This window comes from Vanacampus margaritifer, chromosome 2, assembly GCF_051991255.1.
Source record: "Vanacampus margaritifer isolate UIUO_Vmar chromosome 2, RoL_Vmar_1.0, whole genome shotgun sequence".
NCBI lineage: Eukaryota > Metazoa > Chordata > Actinopteri > Syngnathiformes > Syngnathidae > Vanacampus > Vanacampus margaritifer.
In genome coordinates, this window is record NC_135433.1 from 46355872 (window position 1) to 46379840 (window position 23969).

Genomic DNA, 23969 nt, shown 5'->3' on the forward strand with positions numbered 1-23969 from the left:
ATTTGATTCAGAATCGATTTTTGATTCAAAATGATTTGATTGACAATGATTTTTGCTTCAATCAATAGATGTACAAGGAATTGTAATGATCTACTCTAGTCTGATTCGCTAATGCTAATTAGCGCGCTACTCGTGGCACTTTTATCACTCAAAAGAATGGCCCCACACTGCAAAAAAAAAACTTTTATTGGAATAATTTGATCGTGACTTTTTCCTTCTACTCTCTAATGTGGCTCAAACTTAACAGTGTATTAGACCGCGCGTAACCACACTGCCCCTAAGTGGCCAAATTGGGTACAACATGAACAGCGCTCCAAATAGAGGCACACACAGACAATGGCAAGACAGTATAAAATAATTTAAATAAAATCGATTTTGGGACGCTTAAAATCGATTCTGAATCGTTCTAAATGAGAATCACGATTTTTACACACCCCTTGTAAACCATACTTCATTTTTATAGCATTTTCAAAGGCCCTCAAAGCACTTTACATTTTGACTACTGATGACACGGCATCAGGAGGAACTGGGGGTTTGGTATCTTGCTCAAGGGTACTTAAACATAGTCACATTGGCCTGGGATCAAACCCACGCTCTCAGGATTGGGAGACGACCACTCTACAACTGTATGTATTTCTTTTGAAATGTTGACAGCGCGCTGGAAATTTGGAAAGTTTCTCTTTCACCAAAAATGAGGGTGTGGTCAATTTAACAATCAAGGTAGTGCTATTCGGGTTACACCCAACATTCACCCCAACACTCAAGGAAATGCAACTTTTTATCCTAACAGTGTTAAAATAACACTGCTTACTGCATTTTTAAACGAACACTGGAAATTTAACACGGACCGATTTCCTGTGTAGGAAGTTATTTGATTACCAGTTGAATTTTTATTGCCTCTTGTCAAAGAAATCAGGTTTATCATGGTCATTTACTAATTTTTTGGTAATAGATTACATAAATGACATATGTATTTGATGACCAATCAAAACAAAAAACAGAATTTGGATGGATTATAAAAACAAACTTTTATTTTTTGAAAAAAAGAAGTACAGTATTTTTTCAAAAATATTGTTCTATTATTCTATGTTCTATTCATTTTTTTTTTTTTTAACAGAAAACTGCTTATTTTTAGAATAAAAACCATAATATTATGAGATTTAAGCTATATTTTGAAATTCACTTTCTTTCCTTGTTCTGACTAATTCTCTAATTCAAGGGGCAGGCTCCCCTGGGGTGATCATGGTGTGTGTGTGTGTGTGTTTTTTTTTTTGTCGTACAAGATTAAAGTGTAATTGCACATCCACTACAGTCCGTAGCAGTGGCGCCCTCATTGTCAGAGTGAGCAAGGAGTATTATCTCATTTACTGCCATTGACGGTTATAGACGTCAAATATTCATTTGAACAATTTCTATTAGTTTTTTCCACTTTAGTTAACAAGAGTATGAAAACCTAGATTTTTTTTATTGTACATTTAGAACAGATATAACATTTTTGATTAATTGTGAGTTAACTCGTAGTCATGCAATTAATTATGATTTTAATGGCCCAACGCTCCTAATTTTTAATAGTTAATAGTTAACTCACGATTAATCATACATTTTGTATTTGTTTTAAATGTACAATAAAAATGTTTTTTAGGTTTTCATACTCTTGTTAACAAAAGTGGAAAAAAATGTTAAACTAATAGAAATAGTTCAAATGAATTTTTGACGTCAATAGCCGTCAATGGCAGTGAATGAGTTATCTACTAATGTACTTATAACAATTTTATAGACAATTGGTACCATTTGTTAATTGGTAGATAATTGGTACCCCAGAGGGGGCGGGTACATTTTTTTCTTCCTTGGGGCGTAACTGAGAAGCAAATAGTTGAGAAGCACTTGCTTAATATTGCGACTTTATCTTGGGGAAATTTGATTTTTTTTTTATCCTGCCAAAATAAAGTACACATTTATTACAAATATTACTTTTTTTTTTCAACTAGTCTAAAACATTACCATGATTTTTTTAATGCAAAAAAGTATGCATTTGTTTTCACATCACAACTTTTTTCTAGAATAGCGGACGCTTTTTAGTTCCTATGAAGTTTAGGGGTTTACATTTTATAACTTGTGTGTGTTTTCTAGGCATTTCTGACAGATTTTCTGTCCATTACATAACATTACATTCTTGGTAAGTGAGCAAACTTACAAACTTGGCAGGGGATCAAAGAATGATTTCCCCCAGAGTATGTTCATGTGTCTCACCGCAGCATCTGCAGCCAGGCGAGCAGCGTAGCGGGCGATGAGGCTGTGCTCCTCGTCTTGATGGTTGCTGCTCTCCAGCAAGCTGATGGAGTGGAAAATAGAGATGGCAATCACATTACGACACCTTGAATACACAGCAATGTACAGATTTGAAAAAAAGAAGTGCTGAATAGGACAAGAAAAACACTCATAACCTCTTATACACACAAGCAGATACGTTACTCCTGAGTTACAAATTTAATATGGCTGCAGACATAATAGTGTAGCCAACTTCCATTAAGACGCAGACAGACATATTAGTGCACAAGCAGGCATCTCTATTTTTATTTTGTTGGTGAGTGTGGAAATAAACAGAGAGAGAGAGAGAGCGAGAGAGAGAGAAATTACATAACCTGTCTGACAAAAAAAAAAACATTTTAGTCCATGCAAAATGGAGCCAACTGCTATTGAATGTTACTTTATATGGAGACGAACCCATCAGTAATGTGAGCATTAATCAGCTCACTACAAAAGCTAATCTGTCACAAGTATTTTCATTATGCAATGATAATGTGTATTATGAGAACACAACATGAGCCAAAAATGCTACCTCCTTCCATTTTAAACAGATTCTTAACTAATTCCCCACAAGGTGGAGAACTTCACTCTCACCCTTCACGATCTGATTTATTATATACCACATTAAATGTGAGAATAAAGTTGCTGTGATATTCCTAGAAGAAAATAATAATAAAATAATAATAATTATGTTAAGTCATATCTATTAGGGGAAAAAAGCCATATTTCAGAAAGAATGTAAAAATAAAAATAAAATTGTAAGAGAACAAAATCCCAATTTTACAACGAGAATTTGCACAAAATTAGGACTTGTGTTTTGAGAAAAAAAATAATGTTGCTATAATAAAGTATTTTCCCTGAATAAAAGTAAATAAAGATGTTAAATTGAGAGAAATGGCTGTTTTTTAGAGAAAAGCCTTCTTTTTTTCCCCCCCAAGGAGAAAGTTGAATTCTTTCATGGCATAAGTTTAAATCTTGGCTAAATAAAGTTGTTATTTTAAGACAATAAAGTTTTTTTTTTTTTTTTAAGAATATTGCTATAATAAAGTATTTTCCCTGAATAAAAGTAAATCTTATGAAGAAGAAAAAAAGAGTCAGATTTGTGTTTGTTTTGCCCCCCCAAATACGAAATTAAAGATGTTAAATTGTGAGAAATGGCAGTTTTTTTTTAGAGAAAAGCCTTCTTTTTTCCCCCCCAAGGAGAAAGTTGAATTCTTTCATGGCATAAGTTTAAATCTTGGCTAAATAAAGTTGTTATTTTAAGACAATAAAGTTTTTTTTTTTTTTTTAAGAATATTGCTATAATAAAGTATTTTCCCTGAATAAAAGTAAATATTTTGAAGAAGAAAAAAAGAGTCACATTTGTGTTTGTTTTGAACCCCCCCCCCCCCCAAACACGAAATTAAAGATGTTAAATTGTGAGAAATGGCTGTTTTTTAGAAAAAAGCCTTCCCCCCCCCCCCAAGGAGAAAGTTGAATTCTTTCATGGCATATGTTTAAATCTTGGCTAAATAAAGTTGTTATTTTAAGACAATTAAGTATTTTTTTTAAAGAATGTTGCTATAATAAAGTATTTTCCCTGAATAAAAGTAAATATTTTGAAGAAGAAAAAAAGAGTCAGATTTGTGTTTGTTTTGCCCCCCACCCCAATACAAAAATAAAGATGTTAAATTGTGAGAAATGGCTGTTTTTTAGAGAAAAGCCTTCATTTTTTTCCCCCCCAAGAAGAAAGTTGAATTGGCATAAGTTTAAATCTTGGCTAAATAAAGTTGTTATTTTAAGACGATAAAGTCATATTTTATTTTAGAAAAAATACAAATCTTAAGAGATAAAGTCAGATTGTTTTTGGTGACTTTATTAACTTTTTTTCATTAAGAAAATCAATTTTTCATAATATTACAACAACATCAATCTCCTAATATCGTCTCCCACCCCCCAATTTCCGTGTCCACATAAGTGGCCATATTTTCTGGGCGGTGAACGTTATATTTTTGGAAAATTGTTTGAAAGTCTTAAAGGCTGTATACCTTTTATTTCAAATCCAGACAAAATAATAAAAAACTTTACAAATACTTTGTAGGCTACTTTTGAACGTCACTGTAGAATATGATCATGACGTATAGCATTGCTAAAACAAATCATGATGGTGTAAGACTTTTGCACAGTACATTATTATTATTATATATATTATATAAATATATACTCTGTCCATTACGGTACATTTGTAGCTAATAGAGTGGCCAGTAAGTGCAAATCAATTAAAATGTTTTGTTGGTTGTAAAAAAATAAAAAAATAAAAAACTACTATCCTTAAGTATGCTTGCAGTGTTTTGACACAGTGATGTTACTCAGGGAAGGGCACACAGCAGCACACCCACTAACCATGTTTTGGGGTTGTTTTGAAGCAGTTTCACATAGAGGCCAATGAGAATGTGCTCGTCAGCGAGTCTGTCAACCGCATCCAGGTTGCAGTGTAACCTGGACGTGTGCAGGAGTTCATATACAAAATAAAAGATGACATGACAGGTGACAAAAGGAGAGCCTTGCACATCAGCATAGAAGAAGAAAAAAAAAACGAGATTTGAGGCGATGCCTGAAAAGCAGCCATTCATGGGTGACTGAAGAGGAACAAGGCCACATTATGTGTGCTTATGAAGGCCGGCGGCGTGATTAAAGACATGCCCTGCAGACACACTACATGCTGCATGCACTGTTTACACACTACACGTATCTAAGCAGTGTTCCATCCTAAACTAGCTAATCCCATTTTATGAAACTCCTACGGTTGTCTAAAAGGTTTTTGAGACAAAACAAAAAGAAAAACTCAGAAGGGTGTTAGTGTTCATTATCCAAGTTCAATTTCCACCAGAAAGCTAACTACGCTAAACAAGCATGTGGTTTCATTTGATACCGTGAGCATTCAGCTAGCAAACAATGGGCGCCCTCTTGTTAAACGTCAGAGAATTTGAGGCCAAGGTAAAGAAATCACAGGTGGTGCACATAATGAAGTGAATATTGGCTGAAGTCCACAGCCGCATCAGTTTCAGGCTCGTGCTAGCACGCACGGCAAGCTAGCAACCACAGTTGTGACCTGTTGTTAAACTATTAAATTAGCTGTTTTTCCCTTAATGTGAACGAACAATTTAAATGATTCAGAATGTGGGCTAAACAATGTCAATCAGTGAAAAAACTATATTTTCTTTGAGCTAATTTTAACTTGGTTTTGGTGAGAACATTTAAGCTACGTTCCAATTCGCTTCTACCTTTGCTAGCAATTCCTCATCGTGCATTTTCTTGTCTGCAGCCAGGTTGGTCATTGTCAGTAAGCATTTGTTCTCATTTCCCTAAATAAATAAAGGATGGAAAAAAAATAAACATAAAAGATCCTCAATGAGAAAATTCAGGTTTAGGCTTAGTTATTATTTATTATTAGCTTTGTTGATCCTTGCAACTGACTCTTATACTATAGAAGACAGAAATGTAAGTGTTCTGGACCCGGTTGTTCAAAACTCGGTCATGTCTTTAACCACTGGTTAAAGTACGGCACTGTTATCTTGTTATCTGTTATATTATTATAATAATATTATATTAATATTATTATAATAATATTTTTTTTAATTAATTTTAATTTAAAACAGTCATTACAAATATTAGTAATCATTACAAGTATTAGATTAAAAAATACACACATATTAGAAGTATTTAAATGCAAGAACAAAACAAATAAAAGCATTTCTATCAAAAATATCATACAAAAAATATAAATCAGTCAAAAATACAATTATGTTGGACAAAAAAACGGACAATATGAGAAACAAAATCAAACAAAAACAGGCACTATTCTATGCTACAGAAATATTGGCAAAAATACAAAAATATTACCCAAAATATTCTCTGAAAATACACACAGTAGAAATTCACCAAAACTTTTGTTTGGTTTGTCATTTGGATAGTATCCATTCCTTTCCCAAAAAAAGAGGGATATATCGGTGGTGTAAACGGCACGGTTAACTGTAACGGTGCCGTTAACTAACAGCGTGACTAACCATGTTTTGAACAACGTATATTTAACGGTCGGTTATTTAAAGGTGGGTTAAGAATTTAACCGGCGGTTAGGGGTTAAACAGTGGTTAAAATAATCGAGAATTGAACAACCAGGCCCAGACGTTCAACCAAAATAAATTAGCTAAAAGGAGAACAATTATCATGGGAAAAGTCTGGTTTAACCACATACAACTGTAACCAGTCTTCCAGTATATAGTATTAACTATTATCAATGCTACTTTAACTTGGAATTCCAGTCTTAAGTTTGGGACGAGAACCTGGTTCTGTCAATCATGGCTGTGCAAGATTTGACATATTATGAATTGCTTGGCAGCAGGTGTGAACAGAGTGTCCAGATGCTCTCACATGCTCAATAACGTATAGAATACCACTCACTCGTCACATCATCTTTCCTTTTTTTTTGTGTTCCATTCATGAAAGGAAGAAGTGTTCCCTGGAGCAACACTTAAATTGAATGCAGGTGTGACTGAACTCAAACACTTGCTATATAGGCCTCATCCAGAAAAGAAACACAAAACATAACCACTTTTGGATGAGCCGATACTATATTTCTATCTGTACTATAAGCCCATCTGATGTAGGCCTACCACTGGAAGGCAAATGTCTGATGGGGTTACTCGTTGCAAATCAGATATTTATTAAGTAGGTAGATAAATAGGTTGGTTAATAAATGAAAAGGTTACACATCCTCGTCCAAATGCTAAGAACTTTTTCCACCATTCACGTTACCTATAACCTGTACAACTTAATTGAAGAATATTAAATAAGAGAGAAGTAAAAAATAAACAAATTAAGTTGCAAAAGTGTGCACACCTTGTGCAAAACTGGGAAAAGCAATGTTTAGTGTATGCAAACATTACTTTTGAAACGTGGTGGTGTCAGAATCTGTTTCTCTGTTTCTCTTGAGCTGGAACTGATACCTTAATCAAGGTGGGGGGATTTATGAACAGTTCAAAATAATTGTGAGTGTTAGCTCAAAACCTTGAGGCTTCTGCTGGAAAGAGAACAAGTCATGAAAAGCCTACTAGAACATCTGAGCTGTTTGACCTTTTTTAACATGACTTTAAATATGATTGGCAACTTCCGAACAGTAAGGGTGTGCACACTTGTGCAACCATATCATCTCAGTTGTTTATTTTTACTGTACTTTTGCCAGTTGAGTCGTAGACGTCACATTAACGGTGAAAAAGTTTTTATTGCTCTGATTTGGATTCAAAGCGTGAGTATTTTTACTTCATTGTATCTCTATTATCCATTTTAGTGCACCGCACACATGCATGGGCGCACTCTCTCACACCTGTGTCACTTACCCTCTGCTTTTCAACAAATGTTGAGCGATATCATGACTCCTGCTGTAAGGCAAACTCGGTGCATTCAGCAAGAGGAGGCAACATATGGACACACACAATTGTTTGGAGTCCGCTGGGAGCACTACAAACTGAAAAGATCCCTTGGAAAAATCCAGGGCATCTATTGTTGTACTCACTTTTTGGTGGAGTACGGATTCCCTGAAGTTGGCATAGAGTGGGAAAGTGAGTATTCACTAGGGACGTTCATTGGTCTCGGCGGCCTGGGGAGACAAAAGGTGGTGGTGGTTTCAATCACCAAAACTGACTAAAAGCAAGATTATATTTAAGATATTCCATTCATGAGTCAATGTGAAATATTATAGTTAAGAAAGCACAAAATACAATGACGTGCAATGAAGTGAAAAGAGAAGCAAAAGAAGTTAGCAGCTGCTAAAGAGTGGGTGAGTGGTGGGTGATCGCAAAGGATTAGAACAAAAAAAGACAAGATGATTCAAAGGGACACATTTTGGGAGGTGTTAAATAATCAAAGAACACTCACCAAGTGTCTCTAGAGAGAACAAAGGAAAAAGAGAAAAGTCACAAGCAGCATAGAAGAAACGTTTAACAATACAGTTACTATTTTTCGACATAGAAGACAAGAGGCTAGCAAATGGTAAAATACTGTATTCTATTTACGAGGGACAAGGAAGAGAAGCCTGCCATTAATAGGTTTATAATTGCCATTGTATTCCGCAAAATGGTGGCAAAGCACTACTTTTATTTATTAGACTCGGCTATCTGCTGACTACATGAAGCTCCTCCCATCACTTCGACGCATTGGCTTGGTATCAAGATGCCACAGGAGTGTGTCAATGTAATACTTTTCCATAAGACAGATTTGGTCTGAGTATTCTTTGTAAAAACGACACAGAAGGATCACTATTTCTGAAATGCGGTGGGCATCTTTATTTTGGGAAATTGTGAATGGCTGCCATATGTGGCTCACGACAACTCACAAAATTCTAAGATAATCAGAACTGTCCAGTTGCGATCGATTCAGTGCCAGAGAATAAAATGAACTACTATAGATGAATGGAAATATTCATAGAAATGGTTTCCCTCTGTACCCTTCAGGGGACATCACAAAAAACACCTACTTAAGCCAAATCCTAGTTTTGGTCTCATGAGATTTGCCGACATTTTGCATGAGCTGTAAATGTTTGTTGTATTGTAGAAACTTGGGGGTGTTTGACTTAAAAAATGAACGCACAACCAATTTAACAGACAAGAGTTTCCATCGTTTAGACAGAGACAATAACACTAGACCAGGGTTCTGCAACCTGCGGCTCTGGAGCCACATGTAGCTCTTTAGCCCCTCCCCTTGGCTCCCTGTGGATGTCTTAATTTTTTTTTTTTTTGTAGAGATTCATATTTTTTACACATTAATTTAAATTTTTTTGATAAAATATTCTGTAAATTAATTAATATAATATATATTTTTAAAAAGCATAGTTAAATATGCAATAACATTTTTTAGAGTTCATATTTCAAGTTGTCAGAAAAAGAGACGAACGGTAGATGAAAAACTTAAAAAAAATTACCTAAAATGAAGTGACCACAAAATGTCCAAAAAGGAAGAAGAAAAGCAGAAAATTTGCAGAAAATCTCAATAATAATAAAAAAAAAGGCAGAAAATAAAAAAAGTAGTTATAAAATGTCCAAAAACAAAAGAAATCCCGAAAACTACCATAAAATGTACGGGTATACAAAAATGTTTTTTTTTTGTTTTTTCTAAAAAGGCAAAAAAGCTAACTTTTAAAAAGTAACTGTAAATGTCCAAAAACAAAAGAAGAAATCCTGAAAACTACCGTTAAATGTCAACAAAATTGCAAACATTTTAGAAATGTGACAGCAAGGCAGTAAATTCTATAAATGTATGAAAAATTTGAACCAAATAAATCAAAACACGGAAGGCGAAAGAGGAAAATGATTGTCTACTTATTGAATGCTGCATATTGTTCTGTTCTGGTGCAGCTCTAATTAGCTCTTGGGCCCTCAGGACATTAGACTAACACATTGTTTCCATCATCACAATCTAGACACATTTTTGTTATTTATTTATCCTAAAATGGCTCTCTTGACAGGAAAGATTGCTGACCCGTGCTCTAGACAGACTTGAAAACAAGTTGTCATACAAATAACGATTCTGTTTTAGATGAATCATTCCTAGTATAAAAAAAGAACGACCTGAAGGGCTTCGTGTTCAACATCCCCCAAGCAACATGGATGCCCTTGAGCAGGGCACGAACATACTAATATTCAGCATCTTCAACGATTCTTGAAATGTGAGGAATGCCAAACTTTTCTCCTCCTCATTTTTATTGTGCTGAATGATGCGTTCAACAAAACCAGTTCTCTTCTAGTTGTGTATGGCAGAAGTGCAAACTTCACGTCGCTTCCTAATTGGCTATAGTTTTATGTGTCAATCATGGAAAATTTACTTTTAACCAGTGTTGTTCCGAAACCGATACTGCATTAAAACAGTGGTATACATGCGGATACTATTAATTCCAACGCTAATATAAGACTTTGAATGCAGCATCTTGCAGTCTTGCTCGTGCACAACATTCACTGATGTGTGACATGTTCACTGCATGCCGTGCCAAGATATCCCATTGACCCTTGGATGCTCTGAACCAACGGCAGGACAGCTTTTTCATGTTGAGAAAAAAACTAAAACTTAGGTATCGGTATGGTATCGGCATTGGCCGCTACTGCAAAGCTGGGTATCGGAATCGGTATCAGGGGCCCAAAAACGGTATCGGAACAAAACTACTTTTAACACACCAAAGGATAATCGCTTCGGATAATCTTTTAGAGCCATCTGATTATCGGGCCGTTGCTGACTTTGATCAGGTTGGGGGGGGGGGGGGGGGGTGTTTGCTAAAAGTCTCAAAAAAGTCAAATTCTGTATTGTGCCTGCAAAAAAAAAAAAAAAAGAAGGTGTTTAATCATCTTAAGCTTCCCTTTTCATGGGATTTCCTACTAAATTCCCATGGGAACGCTTTGACTTCCTGAGACTATTTATGTTGGGGCAGCCACCTGATTTAACAGAAAGCATCAGGGAGACTTTCACACAAAGACACAAAAGCTCAAGTGAAAGCAACAGTAGCGACATTGTTGTAGATTGCAATCACTCCCAGGGCTGTAATTAAGCCCCATTGATTAGCTGACCCACGGGATTGACTGGAATCGCTCAAGACTTAAGAGGAGGTAGTGACCCAATCCTATAGTGGCCAAAGTATAGAAAACAACTGGAACGTACACAATATGGGCGAGGTTGAGAGGTTTCTCCGGCATGTCGGGGAACATCGGATGAAGAGGCTCTCTGCTGGATGCGCAGCTCAGAGACTTGCTGAGGGCATGAGACAGCTTCTTGGCTGGGGATTTCTAAAAACAGAAGACACCAAGAGTGCACTAACTCTTCAAGATGCCGGTTACAAACACGGCCTGAATGCCACCCTTACGTCATGGTGCAAAAATAGCCGCATTGACTGGTCCGGCCGCAGACACACCTCCATCTCCCCTCCCCGCTCCTTACCCATGATGTATACTCCTTCATTTGATGCTGGTTGCTATGGAAACCACCGGCATGCCCCCTCCAGAAGCAGTCCTGACAGAGCTGGTAATTATGACATTGCTGGCAGCGGTAGCGGAAGCCCATCATACTCTCAGTGTGGCAGTAGGAGCACTCGACCGGGTGAAAGACTGCAGCGGGGGGTTACACATGCATAAATAGATGCGGTATTAAACACAGATATTTTTGCATACTACATTTAATAGAAAAGTCATTTATGGTCATGTAAAATGAGATTATATCACTAAGGGGTCTGGATTTTGACCCACGAGAGCATTTGATCCGGCCCACCGGGCAATTTTAAAAACAAATTAAAGACGTGAGCAGTGATCAGGAAGCCCTCACCCCATTTTTCATTACAAATACGCAAAATGATCAGCAAAATTTGACACCATGATCAACACATTATCACAATTTAGCGTCGCTCATCTGTCTAGGCCACCTGTTTCTGATTGGGACTCATTTGGGAGAATTCCCCAGCGGGTGTTCATCAAAGTATGAGCACCAAATGGCTGCTTCAAACCAAAATGTCTGACGTCTTGATTCAGGCTTGAGATATTTTTGTGAGTCTTGTTATGATCGACATGTTCAACCAATTTTGTGTTGATTGGTGAAACTGGTGTCTTAGCAATTTTATCCAGGGGGCGCTAGTGAGTCAATTTGAGTGGCGTTTGCGGGTCATATGGAAGCCCTAAATATAGGGATGTTCAATACACTTTTTTTTCCAAAACCAATACCAGTACGAATAGTCACACTTACTAGAACTCACCAATGCGAGTACTTTTGATCTAAGATTGAATTAAACACAATGACAAAAAAATCGGAACCTTTCTTTTTGAAAATGATGATAATTCGCTGATGTGTCAAACTGCCGTAGTATAGCGCAAACTACTGACAAGGAGGATTTACTTCTTTTTTTTCCCCCGTAAAAGGATACTTGACTCATTGAGCCATTTTCAACAGTAAAACGATAATATTTTTGTCTATAATTAATGTAATAACTTTATTGTTTTTCATGAACAATTCGTACCTTTAAAAACTAATTTTGCCACTTGAAATTGACTGAAATGTCACCTTCATTCACAGACACCTGTGCTGAGGAAATAGATAACGGTACTAATGACCGATCACGGCTCACCCGTTTTCTGGGTTTGGTCAGAAATCTGAGCCATGATTGGTCTTTACTTGGGATGTTCAATTCCACCTTTTTTGAGACCGATACTAAAATCTTCAGCACTCACAGATACCGATAACAAGTGCCGATACCATTATTTATGATACACACAAAAAACAATGACAGATACAAAAAAAAAAGACATAATATATCCCAACTATAGCAAATGTCCTTAAAATTGAATGAAATTAATTGCAATTATGTTTTTTTAAATTTGCTCATAAAAGTCATTTTGCATAGAGCACATAATAAAATGAATTTCAAAAAATAGCTAAGTAAAATGAAACAAATAATCCAATGGCCAGGAAAAAATGTCCCAACCAAAAATATGTGGATGTACAACTTTTTTTTTTTTTTAAAGAAATACAGTTAAGTGCAAAGAATTCAATTTAATGCAATCGTGCTTCAAGTAATTTAGTAATATCTACCATGTTAAGAATTTCTCAAGCTGTTTAGTGTGTGATGCTTAATTGTATCTTGTTTTGAAATCCGTGCTTTTAATTTGGAAGGCTGCTCTGTATTTCCGTTTCCTGTTTCACGTTCCCCGTTCATCATTCATCTCATAGCAATGCAGTAGTCAACGCTGATATACCATATAATATACAAAGATCTGTCTGCACTTCAGAGCTATTTCAATTATTGAAGACTTCTGTGCTCTCTTACCAATAAATGCAAAATGCAAATGCAAAAAAGAACCATTTCAGCCTTTAGTTCCTGACCGAAAAATAGCCATAAGCGGGCCGATACCAGTATTGATACCCGTCGCGAGTACTGATACCGTGAAATATGTCCTGGTATCAGCCTGATACCGATACCTTGTATCGGTACTTGCCCGTCCCGAGTCGTTACCTGTTTCCTCAGCACAGGTGATGTCATCTTCAGTCGACAGCAAGTGGATATTTTTTTATTTTTATTATTATTTTTTTTATTTTTTTAGTTATCAGATTAATTATAGACAAAATATTATCTTCTTACTGTTGAAAATGGCTCAATGAGTCAATTTAGTATCAGTGACTGATATCAGCAACCTCCACGACTGTCCTCGATACCTTAAAGTCAGGCCACGGGCACGAGCTTGCAATTCATGTGCATTTTCAGCCATGTTGAGGCCCCGCAAATGCCGATTTATTCATAAAAGCAGTAATAATAAAACCTTCGAGGACTTGTTATAAAAAGCGCCAAAACACTGAACTCACAAATGCTCATAATGTATAACAATAAACATTGTCACATCACATTTTTTCATAGTATGGCCCTCGGCGGACTCGTACAAAGGGTGTGAGGTCGTCATAGGTCTTCGTTCCCGCGGCGTACCCAATTTTGCTCATGTGATGACTGCGTTGTGACTTGAGGTTATGATGCAACGAACGACTTACTCATACATGGCAAGCTTTTGGAGGCGACTGGTGTGCTTGCCTACCGTTCTCCACATTGGCGAGCCGGTGCATGAGCGGTAACCACACCAGACACTGAGGAGGCGGGTCTGACATCAACGTGTCCAGGAAAATGTTGAGGGAGACCTTTTTCTGATCACAATGCAAACCCAGTGATATTTAAGCAATGTGATCATACAAACACGATGAGGTTTAATTAATGAACCCTCACCTGCTGATGCTGCATGAAGCAGCTCCTGGCCGCTTGCTCCGTGTAGCCAAACGACGGCCCCTCAAAAACCGCCATGGGCAGCTTGAGAACCTCCCTCAGGAGCTGGTCAAACTGCGCGTACACCATGATTCCCGCCGGGTCGGATATTAGTGAAAAAATATCTGTGGGGCGGCATCACAGCAACGAATCAAAAATAATTGTCGGCTTCCAATGCAGTCGGCTAATTACGGCATCACACACAGTGCAATTACCCCACTTATTGTGGGAAACAAATTAAAGACGAGCAGCTGTTCAAATCGTTTTGTTTAAAAAACAAAAAACAGCATGCAATGCAGCACTTTCTTTGATTGTTCGCCAGCCGCTAGATGATGTCACTGCCTTCAGATATCAAGGAATGCAGGGTTGTAGATATATATCCAAGCGGGAGCCTGCTGGGTTTTCTCATGCATTTCAAAACAAACGTGGAGGATTTTTTTTTTAACACATTTATATAATTTTGTAGTGTAAATCATGAATCCAATAAACCACCAGATCTAATGACTCCCTCTAGTAAACAGATGAGCACCTTATTTATTCTACACAATTACTCGCATTAATTATGTAAACTTGAATCTACATACAGCATGCTACTTTTGCGATGTGTATCATTTTGAAAAAAATGCTGCTTACATCTTAATTTATCCAGAATTTTCCCTCCACAGAAGGTTGCTAGGGCCATCTTCACAACAAAGACAGATATCTTGCCGTGGCCATCTCTAGAAACAAGAACATTATATTATAGTCATGCACACAAAAAAAAAGAACTGTGAGACAAGGGAAGATATGACACTGAAACGAGCAATGGCAATGAAAATGATCCAATTAAAAATAAAATACAAGAATTAATTTACAGTATCTCATAAAAGTGAGTACACCCCTAAGTGAAAATTTCCAAGGTGTCAATATTTAGTGTGGCCACCATTAATTTCCAGTGAAAATGTGGACATTTTGTTTGACTTTAAAGCAGCACTGCAAGTTAGTGGTTAGCACAATCGCTTCACATTTGAGATGTTCTGGGTTCAAATATCTGTTTAAAGCCTATTTTGTGTGGAATTTGCATGTTCTGCCAGTGCTGAACTCATTTGCTCCCAAAAACATATAAATGCGTTCTATCTAAAATAGTACCATGCTCCCAAAAACTTACTTATATGTTTTTTGTTTTGTTTTTGTTTTTTATGCTAGAGCATACAGAAGGCTTTGATGCAGCTGCTGACCTGAAAAGGTCGCACAAAAGGCAATGGTAGTTATTACAAAAAAACGGCTAGCAGGTGGCAGCAGAGTATAAGAGATTAACCAGTGCCATGTTGCAACAAGCTCTTTCCCCCAGTGTTTACAACAGGTTTGTGAATGATGAAACTTAGCTATATTATAATGCTAATTGCTGCAAAACGGAAACAGATACAAATATATATATATATATATATATATATATATATATATATATATATATATATTTATGTTTTAATAGCAATAGAACACAATATTATTTGGGCTTTGCCAAATCAGTCAAAATCCAGTAAAACAGCCAGGAGCGAAGTGAAGATGGCTGAGAGTCAATGAGTTAAGTAGGCATCCATGATTAATTGAAAACTTTAAAGGGGAAGACAACCCCTGAAAATGCTCTTGACAATATGTTCTATGCAGCCCCACTAGTCTAAATACGGTACGCATCAGTTTTTATTAATATCAGAAAGCAGCCGTTTTGTCACTTGCTGTCGAGTGAAAATGACATCACAGTTGCGCAGGTCTGAGGTAACAACCAATCACAGCTCAGCTTCAGAAAACAGGTGAGCTGTGATTGGTCGTTGCCTGAGCCTGAGCAACACATGATGTCATCTTCAATCGACGGCAAGTGGCAAAATGGCCGCCCCCTGAGATAGATAAAAACGGCTGGATTTTGCTTCATTATTCATATTCCAAAAATGTAATATTAATCAGAATGTCATGTTTAGACTAGTGAGGTCACATACAGTGTAACATATTATTGTCAAGAAATGTTTAAGGTTGACTTCCCTTTTAAGTTGGCCTGGACTGACCCCTCCCCTCCCCTCTATTGAACATAAAATTGACCTCCACATTACTTTATGGGAGCTGCACGTAACGTTAATTAATTAATGGTGGACGCACGTCTGATGAAAGACATTTAGACCATTTGTAATTGATAATGGTTTAGCTCTAGGTTACATTTAAAGCGGGTGTTTTTGTGTTTTTTGGGGGGCAGACATTGGTCAAATGTAGAAATAAATTATGATATTGAATTTATTTTTGTAATTTTGTAAATTTGTAAATTATAGTTCACCTTGACTATAGCTGTCATTCATTTTGTGTTAATTAGGGTAACGTTTTACTTCTTTCTGCCCCCTCTCATTTAAATAAATAAATGAAATAAAAATGAAATGTGTTTTCATTAACATCAAGTCGACATTGCATTTACATTGCACTCACACTGACAGTTATCAGTGAAGCCTGATTTGAATCTAAAGACTAGTGAGGTCACATATAGTATATTATTGTCAAGAAATGTTTAAGGTTGACTTCCCCTTTAAATTGTCCAGAGGTTTCAATGTGAGCGCAAATGTTTGCTTGTCCCTTGGTGCCCTGTGATTGGCTAGCATGGGCGCCATCTTACTTGTTTCCCTAATGAGAATGAGTGCTAAAAAAAATGGATGGATGTTTGACTTAAAAAAAAAAATCTGGTAAATATTATATTCACAGGCTCCACTTTGCTTTGTGTGACTTTTATAGAAAAATGACACACTATTTGCACACAGTTGCAGTCGATAGTCAGCAGTGTCCCTCCCACACTGTTTGTGTATTTCTCCACCTCAGGCGACAAAGAAGCAGGCGTGACTCACGGGTCGTAGGCCGCCAGCAGAAAGTTGAGCAGCAAGCCGATGGCGTGCTCCACGTTAATCTGGTGCGTGGTGGGCATGCGCTTGTTCAGCTGGTACAGTATGGTGGACAGCACCACTTCCAGGCGGGCCACGGGGAGCTCGGCGTGGAGCTCCTCGGCGTTCAGGCCGTTTTCTCGGAAGGCCTCGATGACGTTCCAGATGTCGATCAAATGGACTGGGGCGGGGGGGGGGGGGGGGAGTGGAGGAAATAGTACGCGGCGCATAACGGCAGCAGAGGTGTAAGTGGACACGTCATACTCACAGTTGCATCTCTTCTGCACAAATCTCAGTTTGCAGGCTGTCCTGTATGTTGACAGTCGAATGGAGTCCAAATCCTGAGCCCCTGAGGAACATTTTCTGAGTGAATTACCTTATAATTAAACAATCAATAATAGGGGTTTAAGGCGATAAAAAAATCATCATAATTAAATGCATGACTTTAATAGTTAACTCATGAGTAATCGCAAATCTGTTCTAGATGTGCAATCAAATATACAATCAAATATTTTTTTCTAATTTTCTTTACATTAAAGTGGGAAAAATGTTAAACTAATAGAAACATGGCTGCATCTTTTAGTCACTGATAGTCATTTCATAATAATTCATTAAATTGACTTAAAATAAAAAAAGATGTTCTGTACTGTAAAAAATGAGTGTGATATTGATTTGTGTTGAGGTCATTTTTCTGCCACTGGATGGCATAATTGCATTTGTAAGATGGTGACAGCTCAGAGCATTTTTCTTTTCATATTAAGAGCTATATAATCTTTAACATTAAGTAACTTGTGAAATTCTGCACATTTTTGAAAAAGTAAAATACAACTTCACCTTAAATTTATTACTGCTAAATATTGACGTGGTTGTGACTGGAATTCCCCCAGTACAGGCTGTCCAAGTAAGGGCTGGTCATTAATCGCGCATTAAAAAAATTAGTTTTGGTAAAGGAACTTTAAATTAAATCAAATTGAATGCACTCATTTCGACACCCCTAATCAATAATGTTTTTTGGGGTGGGGGGGATTCACAGAGATCCAGCAAAAAAGTCACATGGTATCGTGTGGTACACACATGCTGAAAATAGGTGCAAAATTTGAGCTTGATTTTTTTTGTTTGGAAAAACAATCGGGGCTGAGGATGTAAATATTAAACCTGTTTAATATTGATAATCGCAGATCCTTAAGTGGGGTATAAACATAACAAAAATCGGGCTTAATTTTAGCATTTTCCCTTCAAGCTTGTCAGATGTCAAAACATTACTCTAAGTGATTATGCTGTGTTCACTGCAAAAAGGACTGTAGAAAATGTAAGAAAAAAATATAGTAAAATAAGAAAATTAATACTTCAAATAAGCAAAATTATCTGCCAACAGAACAAGAAAATTGTACTTAAATTTACCTGTAAGATTTTGAAAAATAAGAAATCAATACTAGGCCCATACCAACCACTACGGTCTTGAAAATAGTATTTTCAGACTAAAAATAAGTAATGTCGACTTTTTTCAAGCTGTAATAAATAGAACTATTTTCTTAAATTACATGAGTAATTTTCTTTACATTTGGATAACTTAGCCTAAGTGTCAAACAGGGAGGTAACGGGTCCCATTTTCTTTGTCATGAGTTAGCCAGGAATTGAACCCACAACCTTCAAGTCTGAGGGTAGGCACGCTACCACTAGACCACTGAGCTGGTACTGAAAGAAGAATAAATGAGCTTAGTAAATATAACGAAATGAACCATATTGCACTCGTCTGTTTTCATACTTGTATTTTTTTTCCATTTATCTTAAAATAAGAAACCCCAGTTCAGGGCCTTTGATGTTGGTTAGTTGTCATCTTAAAATGTAGGAAATGCTTGTTTTAAAAAAACTAAAACTGGCTGTTAACACTCAATGTCAAGACTGCTTAATCAAATAAGATAATTAAGTCATAAGGATCTTAAAATAAGCACAATAATCTTGCCTGACAATTTCATTTTAAGTAAAAATAACTTGTCAAATCAAAATAAGCAAATTTTGGTTAAATTTAATAAATTATATCTTACTTAAAATTTTTGTTTTTTCAGTGTTATGTTAAAAGAAGTTTTACTCCCCGATCAGCGTGGGATAACCATCATGGTCAACAATCGTAAAATTTGGAGCAATCCTTAATCAGGATACACACGTACCGATAATCGGGCATAATTTGAGCCAAATTTTGCCCTTACGATTAAAGTTAGCATAGTTGGTCGGTTATCGGATGTTTCTCAGTGATTATCCTGTAGTGAGTCTTCACCACCAATCTGCTTGGAAAAATGGCCGGGCCGACAATAGCAAATGCTAAACCTGTTCAATCTTTACAATACCAAATACTTAAGGGTTGTACACACACTCGTAAATGGGCCTGATTTCCACCCTGTACGGGCAAAGTCACTAAAGTTTATCAGTAATTGGATCTCTTCAAAAGATTATCCTGTGGTGTGTGTTAAGAGTTAAACCCTGTTCAATAAACGTGTCCGGCCATTGCACTGTCTCCGTGATTGTGACATGTAACAGAATAATAGCCAATTAGGAAGCAACCTGAAGCTTGTGTAATTTCTTAATGTCTTAGAAGTCATTAACTACAAAAAAAAAAGATTAATAGTGTATTGGTCATCTTAAGAACACTGCACACTGTAAGAGCAAGCATGCAGATATTTCCCCCCACCTCATGTATGGGCTCGCTCATTTTTAAAATTCTGCATGTGCATATTAGTGCACTTTAGTGAAAACATAGTTTTTTCATTTTAACACTTTCAAAACACATCATACGAAGCTCATCGAGGACCTTGGGTGCCGTCCAAGGCGATACAAGCGTAGCGCCGCCTCTCAGTCTAGTGTGAAGTTACTTTTTAATGGGCCGACGACTAGAGCCGCAGCAATTAACTTAAGTTCACTCGAGCTTTTCAACCCTTATTGTGAAAGGTCTTAAAAACGCATCGGATGAGTTCACATTTTTCACAGCTATATATTTTCCCTGCATTTTTTTTTCAAGTGGATATTTCTTTCAGTATGATCACTGCACATTATATTAACTCATTCACTGCCATAAATTGTCTCTCTTTTTTTTTTAAAGATCATTAAAAAATTAGGGTCAAGAGGCGATTCAATTTTTTAATTGTAATTAATCACATGACTTCACTAGTTAACTCACAATTAATCAAATAATTTTTTATCGGTTCTAAATGTACGATAATAAAATTCTAGGTTTTCATACTCTTGTTAACAAAAGTGGGAAAAATGTTAAATAGAAATAGTTAAAATGAAATTTTGACGTTTATAGCCGTCAATGGCAGTGAATGAATAAAAAAAAAAAAAAGAAAAGATAAAAAATTCGGGGCGTCAGGCGATTAAAGTTTTTAATCTTAATTAATCGCATGACTTCACTAGTTAACTCACAATTAATCAAAAATTTTATATCGGTTCTAAATGTACGATAATAAAATTCTAGGTTTTCATACTCTTGTTAACAAAAGTGGGAAAAATGTTAAATAGAAATTGTTAAAATGAAATTTTGACGTTTATAGCCGTCAATGGCAGTGAATGAATTAAAAAAAGAAAAAGAAAAAAGAAAAGATAAAAAATTCGGGGCGTCAGGCGATTTAAGTTTTTAATCTTAATTAATCGCATAACTTCACTAGTTAACTCGCGATTAATCACAAGTTTCATATCTGTTTTAAATGTACCCAAAAAAATCTAGGTTTTCATACTCTTGTTAACAAAAGTGAAAAAAAATTTTCAACTAATAGAAATAGTATATAATAATAATAATAGAAAGGAGTTTTAATGAACGGATTAATTAAAAAAAACTGTTTAAATAAAGATTCAAATATAATGCATAATACATAAAAGTTAAATTGTGCATCATCATTTCTAATAATTTGTTTACCTTGATGGGTTACAAGAGAGGGGCAAACATGATGCATTGTTTGGTAAAGGGCGTGATGTCATCCTCCTCCAGTTTATCATCAATCTAGATATGACGCGAGTGAGATCATTTCATCTCCATCATATTTGCCTTACACGCAAACTTGGGAGAAGCGAACATTTTAATGGCCGCTGGGTGAAGGGAGGCCGGCATAGATTAGGACACGGGCGTGTGCGCCTTAGTACTTACTCATCTCGACAAGCAGTTGCCTTCTGTCTGCCATGTTGTCCCCGCTCCACCCGCAGTCTTCAATCATTCTGATCAAGAGAGAGAGAGAGAGTAAAAGTCAATCTACGCATTCCTGATTTTTAGCGTCGTCCTCATAAAAATCACGGCTTGATGACTGAACACGAAATGTTTTCGACTTAATTCCCAGAAGCGTCAGAAGGCAACTGATAAAACCATTGTGCATGTGAGACTCTAACCACTTCATTAACACAAGCAGGCATAATGAGACAACAGCCATTCAGCGTGACCACAACTCAAATTCATGTACTTTCATTTGTGTTTTTGTACATATAAATGCATTGAACACTTCATTAGGTACACCTGCACAATCTAATGAGATGCAATACAAGGACTTGGAGGGGAACCATTCCTTCATTATTCACTGAACAACTCACCTCACTCTGCTATTTTTGCACTCAGGTCAAAGCCATGTCTAATAGAAAATATTGCTTTGCATCTGGTGGCATCATAGGGTCAAGGATCTGTTAAAGTGGAGGGGTGGAGCTTCGTTTCAGTCTAATAGAAAAAAAAGTGCTAGGCCAACATCTTGTGGCATCCGTAAACAATTACAACCCTATTTGGGTGTGTATCAATCAATTATGCGTAAATAATTTGCGATTGACAGCCGAACCACTGCCAACAGCGGGTTACGCTGTTCTAGAATGGCACATCTCATTTCACTTAAAGTGTAGAATTTAGTGGCTAGCAAGAGCTCACTAAAGCAGCTAACAAGAGCAGTTAGCGAAAACTCACCGGAGCGGCTAAAAAGAGCAGTTAGCAAGAACTAGCTGGAGCGGCTAACAAAAGCAGTTAGCAAGAACTAGCTGAAGCGGCTAACAAGAGCGGCTCGCAATTACTAGAGGCTAACTATATTTGTTAAGTTCTTCTCATTTGGGTATCCATAGCAGAAAGATTATAGGGTCAAGGACCTGTTAAAAGTGTGGGAGGAGGAGCTTCATTTAGTTTAGTGTAGTAGACAATTACAACCCTTTTTGGGTGTGTATCAATCAATTATGCGTAAATAATATGCGATTGACAGCCGAACCACTGCCAACAGCGGGTTACGCTGTTCTAGAATGGCACATCTCATTTCACTTTAAGTGTAGAATTTAGTGGCTAGCAAGAGCTCACTAAAGCAGCTAACAAGAGCAGTTAGCGAAAACTAACCGGAGCGGCTAAAAAGAGCAGTTAGCAAGAACTAGCTGGAGCGGCTAACAAAAGCGGCTCGCAATTACTAGAGGCTAACTATATTTGTTAAGTTCTTCTCATTTGGGTATCCATAGCAGAACGATTATAGGGTCAAGGACCTGTATAAAGTGTGGGAGGAGGAGCTTCATTTAGTTTAGTGTAGTAGACAATTACAACCCTTTTTGGGTGTGTATCAATCAATTATGCGTAAATAATATGCGATTGACAGCCGAACCACTGCCAACAGCGGGTTACGCTGTTCTAGAATGGCACATCTCATTTCACTTTAAGTGTAGAATTTAGTGGCTAGCAAGAGCTCACTAAAGCAGCTAACAAGAGCAGTTAGCGAGAACTAGCTGGAGCGGCTAACAAGAGCAGTTAGCGAAAACTAGCTGGAGCGGCTAACAAGAGCGGCTCGCAATTACTAGAGGCTAACTATATTTGTTAAGTTCTTCTCATTTGGGTATCCATAGCAGAAAGATTATAGGGTCAAGGACCTGTATAAAGTGTGGGAGGAGGAGCTTCATTTAGTTTAGTGTAGTAGACAATTACAACCCTTTTTGAGTGTGTATCAATCAATTATGCGTAAATAATATGCGATTGACAGCTGAACCACTGCCAACAGCGGGTTACGCTGTTCTAGAATGGCACATCTCATTTCACTTAAAGTTTAAGTGTATAATTTAGTGGCTAGCAAGAGCTCACTAAAGCAGCTAACAAGAGCAGTTAGCGAGAACTAGCTGGAGCGGCTAACAAGAGCAGTTAGCGAAAACTAGCTGGAGCAGCTAACAAGAGCGGCTCGCAATTACTAGAGGCAAACTAGATTTGTTAAATTCTTTTCATTCGGGTATCCATAGCAGAAACATCATAGAGTCAAGGTTAAATGTAGAAAAAGCTAAATAATACACACTGTCCCTTTCATAATTGATTTTTGTGGATGTGCTTTTTATGCTAATCCTGTAGGTGGATAACCAACATCACGTGTGCTTTGGGAAGGTCAACTACATCCACCACATCAGAGCTTCCGACAGCAAGCACATGAAAAAATATACTATAGTTAATTAATTTCCACAATAAACGATCACAGAGATTTAGTCAAACTGTATTAAACACAGTTTCTTGTGGTGGGTGAGGTGGGCCACTGCTCCACTTGGCCCCCATGCAAGCAGACTGTAACAGAGAAGTAAAATTTCATTTCCTCAGCCTACACTGTTACCTGGATTTGCACAAAAATTTTGCTTATGTGACGTTGACAGGCAGAGCACTTTGGCACTGTGATGTCATTTTTCCGTGGACAGCAAGAGGCAGTACAAGACAAAATGGCCACCTCCTGAGACAGATTTAAAAAAAATGGGATGAGTGGGGGTGCATAGAGCTTATTTACTTGACTTCAATTTTAAACATTTACTCTCAACGATTACTCAACTCTTAAAATAATTGTCAATTAATTTAACAATCGATTAGTTGTTGATGAACAGATTAATGTGACACCTCAAAATCAAACGTTTAAACTAAGCAGTCAGTACACACAAAATTCACAGCTTCACCTTTTCCTCTATTTTGCGACACTTCCAAATTAAATGTACAACGCACACACATACAG

At 36.9% G+C, this 23969-nt stretch overlaps 1 protein-coding gene across 6 annotated transcripts in view; it reads right to left on the bottom strand.

The window, feature by feature from the left end:
• dtna (dystrobrevin, alpha) overlaps positions 1–23969 on the bottom strand; it is a 41967-nt gene that overhangs the window by 10884 nt on the left and 7114 nt on the right. For 3 of the 6 annotated variants that reach the window (XM_077557272.1, XM_077557271.1, XM_077557274.1), the window contains exons 2-11: positions 21140–21207; positions 17273–17353; positions 16972–17185; positions 14747–14832; positions 14078–14238; positions 13893–13998; positions 11263–11429; positions 10987–11111; positions 7859–7942; positions 2251–2332 (exon numbers count right to left, since the gene is read on the bottom strand). In XM_077557272.1, coding sequence (XP_077413398.1) covers positions 2251–2332; positions 7859–7942; positions 10987–11111; positions 11263–11429; positions 13893–13998; positions 14078–14238; positions 14747–14832; positions 16972–17185; positions 17273–17353; positions 21140–21206 — 1173 coding nt within the window. In that variant the 5' untranslated portion in view covers position 21207. Of the gene's footprint in view, positions 1–2194; positions 2333–4689; positions 4786–7682; positions 7737–7858; positions 7943–10986; positions 11112–11262; positions 11430–13892; positions 13999–14077; positions 14239–14746; positions 14833–16971; positions 17186–17272; positions 17354–21139; positions 21208–23969 lie in introns of all 6 variants that reach the window. The other 3 variants (XR_013291122.1, XR_013291123.1, XM_077557275.1) reach the window with 2 other exon arrangements.